This window comes from Prionailurus bengalensis, chromosome D1 (assembly GCF_016509475.1).
Source record: "Prionailurus bengalensis isolate Pbe53 chromosome D1, Fcat_Pben_1.1_paternal_pri, whole genome shotgun sequence".
Lineage (NCBI taxonomy): Eukaryota > Metazoa > Chordata > Mammalia > Carnivora > Felidae > Prionailurus > Prionailurus bengalensis.
The window spans coordinates 110477127-110487423 of NC_057346.1; the positions used below are offsets into that span (position 1 = coordinate 110477127).

The 10297-nt window shown below is 58.5% G+C and overlaps 1 protein-coding gene across 1 annotated transcript; it reads left to right on the top strand.

Moving 5' to 3' along the window:
- Positions 1 to 815: 815 nt before the first annotated feature.
- Positions 816 to 10072, top strand: RHOD (ras homolog family member D). The gene is made up of 5 exons (XM_043581754.1): positions 816 to 1008; positions 5386 to 5473; positions 6267 to 6376; positions 8741 to 8875; positions 9426 to 10072. The coding sequence occupies exons 1-5, from the start codon at positions 877 to 879 to the stop codon at positions 9591 to 9593; spliced, it is 633 nt and encodes a 210-aa protein (XP_043437689.1). The 5' UTR covers positions 816 to 876; the 3' UTR covers positions 9594 to 10072.
- Positions 10073 to 10297: the final 225 nt, after the last annotated feature.

Sequence of the window (10297 nt, forward strand, 5' to 3'; positions counted from 1 at the left end):
GCTTCTCAGAATAGGGACTTCGTCTTGAACAGTTCAGGGTCCCCAGGCCCTTGGGCGTCAGTGGTGGTTAAACAATAGGGATCACTCACACATGGCACCAACCATGCACGAGACCCTGCTCCTCTACGCAGTTTATAGATGGAAGGTTCCCTCAGTTTCCTTAGATTATGCCACAGCCAGGGGTGAGACAGGTGGTCAGCCACCTGCATCGAAACTTCCTGGTGCTGGCTACGGCAGGGCAGGGCAGGCCAGCCTGGCAGCACCAGCAACTGACCCATTAGGGCATGGCCGGGTCACCCCCTTCCCACCTGGCCTTCAATATCTGGAGGGAGGATTGTGGTGTGCTCTGATTCCAGAGCCCTGGGGGAAATGCACATTCATTCATTCATTCATTCATCCAAAGTCACTGGCTCCTGTTCGGTGCCCCACCTCCGGTCCCTGCAAAGCTGGTAGGCCCACCGGGCTGACCCCCGCCCCCACCCCACCCCCGCCCCCCACCGCTTTCCTCCCAGGGGAAGGGGGCCAGGTGCCTTCGTCTTTCCCCGTCCACACCGCCCCCACACCCTGTCCAGCTCCTTGTCTTCTCCGCATCAGCCCCGGGTGCCCTCCCGAGGACGGAGGCAGAGTGTGGGGGAGGCCCCCTCCCGCGGCCCCGGGCCCCGCCCCCGCCCCCGCCCTCAGCAGGGGCTGCCGAAGGGCGTCCCGAGGGGCCGGCGCGCCCGCTCGCCACGCCTCCGGGCTCTCACCTGGCCCCGCGCCCCGCCCCCCGGCCGCGGGCGCGCACTTCCTCCCGCCGCCCCGCCCCTTCCACATTCCTGCCCCGCCGGCCGCCCCGCGCGCCGCGAGCCGAAGCCCGCCGAAGCCCGCCGGCCCGCGATGAAGGCCGCCCAGACCGCGGACGCCGAGGCGCCGCCGGGCGCACGGTCCGTCAAGGTGGTGCTGGTGGGCGACGGCGGCTGCGGGAAGACGTCGCTGCTGATGGTCTTCACTGAGGGGGCCTTCCCCGAGGTGAGTGGCGGCCCCCAACCCCGCCTCGCGCGCTCCCCGCCCCCAACCCCGGCCTCCCAAGGGGTCTCCCAGCGGAGTGTGGGCGCCAAGGCGTTTCTCGCTCCGCCATCGGCGGCGAGGGCCTCAGTGGTGTCATCTGCCAAGTGGCAAGAATGGCACCTACCTGGGAGAGGTGTCGTGGGACGGACTCGGGCCAGCTGGGTACCCAGCAGATCCTAAGAGAGCACTTGGTGGCGCGGCATGGCTCGGAGGGACTGAGGACACTGGAGCCACCCTTGCCCGGGTTCGAATTACGACTTTGCCACCTAAAGCTGTGCACCCTTGGGCTAGTCCCCTACCCTCTCTGTGCCCGTTTTAACCGCATCAGAGGAATAAGGATGGTGCCCACCTTCCAGGGTCACTGTGAAGGGTGAGTTAGTACGGATCAAGGGCTCACCTCTGAGCCGGCGACAGGAAAGACTCACCGAAAGTTGGCAGATGTCATCTCTTCTCCACCAGCTCTTGCCTGTACAACGGACGTGTCGTGGGCTCTGTCTTGGAGGGCCAAAGCATACCAGACTCAGGTCGGGCAGCTTGTTTGGCACCTCAGCTGTCCTCTAACAAACTGTGTGGCCCTCAGTAACTTGCTTAGCCTCTCTGAGCCTCTGTTTCCTCACACAATCTCATAGGGCAGGAGACTTAAGAGTGGTGGCGAGGCAGAATTAAGGTAAGGCTGAGAGACAGCCCCTGTGTACCTGGCACATCCTGGACGCTCTGGGCACGTGGGCCCTCAGTCCTTCCCTAGCATGCTCATTGACTGTCTACGCGGACTCACAGGCACCAGGACAGGGGCTGGACCCACTCACTGTGCCACCTCTCAGCCCAGTTCTCCTGGGAGTCCGGGGGTTTGCTTCCAGCATTTCTTCTCCCTCCTGCCTGTCCCAGCATCCTCCAAACCCCTGGGTTTGCTCAAGCCGTGGGAGTCCGAAGGGGGGAGGCAGGAGGGGCCAGGCCTGGTAAAAGTGTCAGACCTTCCTTTCCACTGTGGCAGCATCGAGCCAACTTTTGCTTTGTGGTTTATGGAGCTGACGTCACCTCCGCTGGCCAGTCACATTTTTAAGTTGGGTTGGACAAGTTTCTGGGCCCCCACATGCTGCGCATGGGAACCCAACAATTACGACATGGTGGGGAGAGTGCCCGCAGAGGGACCAGGCCAGCCAGGGTCCAGGAGACCAGCTGGGAGGAGTATCTTGGGCTCTGAGACATCCCTGATGGCAAGGCTCATCCTGATTCCAGAGAGGTGGCGGTGTGGAAATGGTCGTCTGGAAGTTGATGGAATGTGCGTTTTGAAGGATAGGCTGCAGCTGGCCAGGAGAAGGGAGGACATGCTTGTCACCAGGGGGATGGACCTGACCTGTCCTCATCTGTTTAGGGACCCCTCTGTCTCCAGGCCCAAGAAAGACCTTTCCTTTTAAGAGAACTACAAGGTCCAAGTGCTGGAAAGGCCTCATGTTACAGGTGGGGAAAGTGAAGCCAGAGCAACAGTCTTGCCTTAGGGAGCCCAGTGGTGGCAGTGCAGGTCAGGAGCCCAGTCCTCCCCGCCCCTGACCAGAATACTCTTCATAGCCCCCAGTGCTCTGCCTGCCAGACCAGCCTTCTGCTCCTGCCCCTGAACTCCTCCTCCTGGCAGCCCTCCAAGCTATGGGAGCCGGCAGCTAGAAGACTTGGAGTCCCCCAAAGAGCAGAGAGTAGGCTGGGATTTAAAGGGGCCTCAGTGACTCTTGTCTGTCTGTGGCCCAGCCTTGGGGCAGGGGAACAGAGTAGAGAGAGCTCCTGAGGCAGAGGAAGTCCAGGCTGGGCACCAGCCTCTGCCCAGTCCCGGCTGACATTTGGCTCAGCAACCATTCCAAAGCCCAGGGGTCCCATGGAGGAGTGGGGAGGGGAGGGGGCAGAGAGCACCAGCCCTACCTTCCAGAACCAGCTGAGCCCCTCCTGGTCCACACAGGGACTCTCATGGGTGTGAAACCCCTGACTCTCTTCTCGACCTACGTTCTCCTGTCCTATAATGACCCGTCTGTCTGTCTGTGAGCCCCATGAGGACAGATCCAAGCCTGAGTCATCTCCGCCCTAGTCTAGCTCAGGCCTCACCCTGCCATCCTGGCTGAGGACAGCTTAACAGATAAGATTAGGCACTTAATGGTCAGAGTGACCCTGCCTGGTGGTTCAAAGAACACAACAGAAGGTGTAAAAGTCTCCAGGATGACATTGCAGAGTAGGGGGGAGGGTTGTGACAGTTCCAAGCCCCGGGAGCAACCCAGCCACGAAGCCTGGAATGGGGCTTTCCTACCCACTCCTGGCACCAGGGGCCAGAGAGTCGGTGACCTCAGGAAAAGGCACATGACCGGGGACCTCTGGAGCCAGAAAGACCTGACTCCATCCTTAGCCAGCTGTCTAGTATGTTACCTCAGGCAATTCACTTCCCTCCTCTGTCCTCATCAGGAAAATGGGAATAGTGCCCACTTCCCAAGGATGCAAGGGTCAGGGACAGTACGCATGGAGGGCCACGCGTAGTAGATGCCTAGAAAATGTGCACGACGCTGTCATCTCCACAGGCATTTGCAAGGTACTGACACGTGTCTCCCAAGAGCTTTGTGGCAGGTTGCCCTCCACGTCACATCAGGAGGGGTCCTGCCACAGGTGAGTGGGTGAGTGGAAGCAGGTGTCAGTGCCCTCCACGGTGATAGGTGGGGGAGGGGCGCATCACCTAGAGGGATGGATGGCAGCTGGCGCGGACATTGCCCCTGGCGACCAGCTTTCTAAGTAGTGGGCATTTATGCTGGGCCTTACCTGCCAGCCGGTCTCCCCTACACTAAAAAGGGACACTCTTCTTTAACCAGAGAGGGGACGGGCCCAAAGTCACACAGCCGGTGAGGGCCAGAGCCAGTCCTGAACCGGGAACATCTGATTCCAAAGCCAGTGCTCCTAGCCACCAAGTCACGCTGCCTCCCACCAGACAAAGGGCCTGAGGGGAGGGGGCCAGGGCAGGGGGGTGCTGGGGAGGTGGGTGGAGCCCTCGTCTGTACCTACTAGTAGAGAGAGTGACAGGTGGCTAGGGTCCAGGGCGGATTGAACCCCTATCCCAGGGTCATCCTCGACTTCCCCATCTGCCCACTTTGGGACTCACCTTTCTCCATCCTCCCCCTGTGCCTTCCCACGTGGCCTGGAGGACCGCACTGACCCACCACTAAGGGGCCGCCCCTCCAGGCAGCCAGGGCCTGACTCAGAATGCCAGTGGGCAGACAGGCAGGCAGGCCTGAAGTCCTCCTGAGTCACAGGCAGCTGGGGGCCCCACCTGGCATTGGAAGTGGGGAGGACAGGGTCTCCCTATGCTGTGATCCCACCAACCAACCCTGAGCAAGCGAGTGAGGCTTGGGGACCCAAGACGTAGCTGGTCTAGCTTCCCACTCCAGCCAAGGGCTTGTGTTGTGGTAGAGTTTTGACAAGCTCCTCACCTGTTGCTCAGACCCTATCCGTAAAAGCTTCCCCTTCTCATTTCTGCATTTTGTCCGTGCACAAAACCCACCCTGTTTCCATTCACCCAGCCTTTATGGAGAAGGAATGCAGTCAGGCTTTCGGCCTGGGCAGGAAGGGCATGTGGTCTGGGTGACTTCCTCCTGATGCCCGCAGGGCAAATAAGAAAGGCAGAAATAGAGAGGGTGTGGGAACGGTTCCAGAAAGGCATCCTGGGGGACGTGGCATGGGGCAGGGGCCTGAGAGGTTGAGAGACAAAGCAGGGACCCTCCCCCCCACCAAAAGCTACAAGCTCCCCAGGGCACACAGTGAGCCTTGTTTATTACTTGTTCCCCAATATCCAGAGCTAGAGAAGGTGCTGATGTTTACTGAATGAATGTATGAACGAACGAATGAATGAATGAACGAACGAACAAATGTAGGTTAATGTCATTCTAGGAGGAGGGGACAGAATGAAGGAAGACTCAGAAATGGGACAGTCCCCCATCCAGGGGGACAAAGATAAAAATAACAGTGGCTGGCATGTGTAGAGTGCTTATTTTGTGCCAGGCTCTGCACAGAGCCTCTCACTGAATCCCTACAGCAGCACCCTGCATTCGGTGCTTTTAATATTCCCACTTCACCGTCAAGAAGGCCGGGGAGGTTCAGGGCCTTGCTGGGGCAAATAGTTAGGAGGAAGCGGCAGCTCCAGGCCTCAACCCTGCTGGCCACAGCCTGCTTCCCGGAGACTGTCTCCCTCACACCGTCAGACTCCCAAAGCGGAGCTGTGCTGCTGGCATTCGTGGACTCTCTCTGGCCTGGGCAGTGCGGGCCACCCTGCTTCAGAAGCTGTCCTCACAGCCTGCATCTTGTCCCCTTCTTCCTCAGAGCTACACCCCCACTGTGTTTGAGCGGGTCACCGTTAATCTGCAAATGAAGGGCAAACCCCTGAACCTCCAAATCTGGGACACAGCAGGTGGGTATGCAGGGCTGCGAGGGCGGGAGGGGAGCCTCACATGCCCAGAAGCCAAGCCCTACTCCTTTCCTTCTGAACCAGGGAGGCCAACCAATCACCACAGGACAGGTGTTGGCCAGGGTTAGGGTCCCCAGGAACCCGAACCTACTTTGCTTCTGCGCCTGTGTCTGCTGCCTCCCCCAGCCCAGGGTAGCCAAGTGCATCCTGCAGACAAGGGGGAATCCAGAGCGCTTTCCTCTCAAGGGGTGAACTGTTCCTGGCCTCCTGAGCATTCCTCCTTGGCTTTAGCTTCCGTAAGAACTGCCTGACTTTGACCTCTGCCCTCCAGCTTCCTGACCTCGCCTACATGAGGGTTTGGTCACATCCATGCCAGAGCTGACCGCTAACCCCAGAGAGGCCCAGCAGCCCCCTTAGCGTCATGCATGCGCCAAGGTGCCTTTGCCCAGGGTCCTACCGCTTCTTAGACCTCAGCCCCATGCCTGGGGCAAAGTAGGCTTCTGCGGGATGGGCTCAGTCCCTGCAGACTGGGCTTCCGCCCTCCCCTCCGCTCCTTCCGGAACAGGGCTCTCTCAGCAAGCGGTGTCACCCAGGCCAGGGCTGGCACATCCCACGGGCAAGCCAGGGGAACACTGCCCCGAGGGAGACATTCACGTGGAATGGCCAGCTAAGCACTGAATCTGCTAAGACCTTGAGGCACACAACCAGGCCCTGATCCAGACGCCCCTGTCTGGTGGGATGACCTCCCTGATGTTGGGGGAGATCTGGAGGGAGTGACCGCCCCCACTCTCCGCAGGACAAGTTGACTATGACCGCCTGCGGCCCCTGTTCTACCCTGACGCCAGTGTCCTGCTCCTCTGCTTTGATGTAACCAGCCCACACAGCTTTGACAACATCTTTAACCGGGTAGGTGCCAGGGACTTGGGGAGGTACAGTCCCCGTAACCAGGCCACTCCGCTCTGCCCCCACCCTTGACTCAGCAGACTGCCAGAGTGTGGCAGGCCCTGGATGGCATCCAGTCCAGCATCTTTAGCATATATATGGGGAAACCGAGGCCCAGAGCGAGGGCAGCAACTTGCCAGAGGTGCCATAGGGATTTGGTGGCAGGGTCTGGCCTCACATCCCCAGTCCAGTGCTCCTTGCCTGCTCTATACTGGACTCAGAATGCTGTGGCTCTTTCCATGGTGACCCTGCCTGAGAATACTGGATGACTCAGGGGCCCCTGCGTCTCCCCAGCCTGGGCCTGCCCAAAGATGCATGAATGGTCAGCTTCTGGCAGCTCAGCCCCCTTCTGTGTGACCGCTAGCTTTTAGCAGCCTCCCCAACTACCCACCCCCCAGGTATGTCGGGGGTTCCCAAGGCTTCTCCCTGCCCCCAGGTGTCAGGGATGTGGTCCCTGGAGCTTTTCTGCTCCTACCCCACTGCTGCCAGGCCTCCACGTGAACTGTGTGCTTCAGGGTTCCGGAGCACAGCTGGTGACAGCGTCAGTAACATTAACCACAGTGACGATGATAATATTTATTGAGAACTTTCCTTATGCCACGCACCGTTGTGGGCGGGCACTTCCACACGCTCACTCGTTTACTCCATCTAACAACCTGATGGAGCCCATAGTGGTATTATCTCCAGAATGGATCCGTTGCTCCAAGATATACATCTATTCAAGTGGCAGCCTTGATGGGGCCTCCCGGGTGGCGCTGTTGGTTAAGCATGTGACTGGCTCAGGTCATGATCTCACGGTTTCTGGGTTCAAGCCCCGCATCGGACTCTGTGCTGACAGCTCGGAGCCTGGAGCCTGCTTTGGATTCTGTGTCTCCCTGTCTCTCTGCCCCTCCCCCACTTGTGCTCACTCGCGCGCGCGCGCGCGCTCTCTCTCTCTCTCTCAAAAAATGAATAAATATTAAAAAAATTTTTTTTAATTTAATAAAAATAAAGTGGCAACACATCTGTGCACCAGGCACTGTTCTAGGTGCTGGGGCCCTAGGAGAGGTGGTGGGTGGTGGTGGCTGTGACCAGGGTGCTAGCAGGGGGCGTGGTGAGAGGTGGGTGGGTATAGACCCTGTTTGGAAAGCCATCAGGATTTACAGATTGGATGTAGGTGGGAGAGACGCCTTCACCAGAGCAAGTGGAAGGTAGCCTTGCCATTTCCCCCCTGCTGAGATGAGAAGGAACAAGGGGTGGGCGAGGAGGCGGGAGATGGGGGCCTGTTGGACATCCCAGTGGAGGGCCAGGTAGACAGGCGGAGGTCTTAGTCTGCCGTTCCCAGGAGAGGGCCAGGCCGGGCTGGGCAGATCCATTTGGGGACTGCTAGTGGGGAACAGCTTTGGACAAGATGGGGTGGGGGTGGGGAGGACCCCTGGAGACCCAAGGAGAAGAACCAAGAGAGCAGGGTCCTAGGGCAAAGCGCCACCCAGGTCGTAGAGGAGGGAGAGATCCCTGGCTGGTGCCAGGGCTCAGGTAGGTTGAAGGCTGAGGATTCACTGTTGGATTTAGCAAGGTGAAGTCACGGTGGAGACCATTTTTGGAGACTGTTTTCAAGTGCAGTTGTGTGGAGGGGGTTGGGGTCTGGGGAGTCAGCCCAGGACCCCACCTGGGCCCCATCTGTCTCCAGGAGCCAGACGGTTTGATGCCAGTATTTTTCCAGAACACAAACTGAGCAGGCATGCACTTCTGGAAATATAAAGCCCCCGTCTCCAGATTCTAGACTTCCCAGTCGTTGTCCAGGCTGGAATAACCAGGCCCCGGAGCCTCACATTCCAAAGAGCAGCTGACACAGAACAGAAGTGTTCCCTCCGACAGGCAAACAGCTGCTGCATCCATTTTGTGAGCTGCTTTATTTTTAAAGGATGACTTATTTCCTTATATATCTTACCCAGCTGGGAGGTGGACTTGGGAGCCCTTACCTTGCAGAGTGGCAGGATTCTAGACCAGGTGGGAGCAGGGCTCTGGGCCCCAGCCCCTGGACTCAAATCCTGCCACTTCTAGTCGTGTGGCCAAGGCCAAGTTACACAGCCTCTCCGAGCCTCAATTAGTGCATCTGTACAATGGGACTGATGATAGAACTTGCTTCACAGGGACTTGGGGGATTGATGATATCATACATGTGAAGTCTTAGACCCTAGCTCAGAGTAGTTCTCCCTAAATGTTGGCTGTACTGATGATCACCACTGGAGTCTGCCTGGGGAGCAGGAGAGTGACCCATCCTCCCCATCTGCAGAAAAGAACAGTCCCTATGACTAATACACACCTGCACTGCCCCCCTCCCCGCAGTGGTACCCAGAGGTGAACCACTTCTGCAAGGAGGTGCCCCTCATTGTCGTGGGCTGCAAAACGGACCTGCGCAAGGACAAGTCGCTGGTGAAGAAGTTGCGGAAAAATAGACTGGAGCCTGTTACCTACCACAGGGTAGGAAACTGCCCAGGGGCCCGGTTCTGGGGGCGGGGGGAACTTCTGGGTACGCTGATGTAGCCCAGCCTTTCAGCAGGGCCAGACATCCAGCACACTTAAGAGTGGGTCAGGGCAGGGGTCATCTTAGAATTGCCTGGGCTTGGAAGTGGTACCTAGAACACTCTGGAAGGTTCTGCCTATGGAAGAGAGAGCCAGTGGTGTGCACATTCAGATAATCCTACCCATCCACTTCACAGATAGGGAACCTGAGGTCTGGAGAAGAACCCTTAGCTCTTCTGCAGGCCCCTCTCTGCCACATACCTGGGAAGTCAATTAGTTGGTGCCTTGAGAGGCAGGGACCCATCCTGGAGCTGAGGCAGGAAACCCAACGAAGCCACGAGAGTGCTTGGTCAAGATCGGGGGCAGGAGCTGTAGGGGTCCTAGAAAAACTCGCCTTCCACTTTTGTCCTGGAGACTCCCTAGGATGACCACGAGGGCTGCGGGGAGGCGGGACGTGAGGCCCCCAAGTCCTGTACCTCACGGCAGCCCTGTGCACTCTCTCTGTTAGGGCCAGGAGATGGCGAGGTCCGTGGGCGCAGTGGCCTACCTTGAGTGCTCGGCCTTGCTCCAGGAAAACGTCCACGCGGTCTTCCAGGAAGCAGCCGAGGTGGCCCTGAGCAGCCGCAGTCGCAACTTCTGGAGGAGGGTTACCCGGAGCTTTTGTGTGCTGACCTGACATCTTGAGGCCTTCCCTGCCCCCACCACCCCAGCAGCATAGGAAGGAGCTGGGTGCTGACCTTCTTTCTGCCCACTTGACTGGGCTAGACCCAGTCCCCAGGCTGTGACCACCGAACTGCACCTCAAAATAGATGGACACCATGAAGGCCGGGCACCGGACCCTGGGTCTGTGGTCCCTGGACTGGAGCGTAACCCCCCTGAGGCCTGAGGAAGGGGATTCCAGAGCCCACCAGCCCTGTGAGGGCTAGCCCTGGAGTGGCCTAGAATGACTACCAGACGCCCAGCCCCCAGCCTGGACCGCACAACCCGAAGCAGCCTGTGCAGCCTGGTGCCGCCTAGCGGCTGTTCCCAGGGCTGCACCTTCAGGACCTTGCCCTTCTAGGAACCTGGGTCAGAACTCACACCTTGCCCTTCCCCCTTCCCCCTTGCCCATCCAGTGGTAACTATAACAAGTAAAACAACATCTTTTGTCAGTTATATCATGTCTCTTGCTTTACACGCATGTTCCGTAGCAGGTAAGAATTCACCACCTGTAGGCACTGGAGGGGAACCTCCTGGATCCAAACCTGGCTTTGTCACCTTAGGACCTTGGGCAAATTACTTCCACCCTCTGCATCTCAATATCCTCATCTGTGAAATGGGACCAATCACAAATGATGTCATGGAGCCTTTAGATGAGTAAGGGCCTCATGAGACACACGC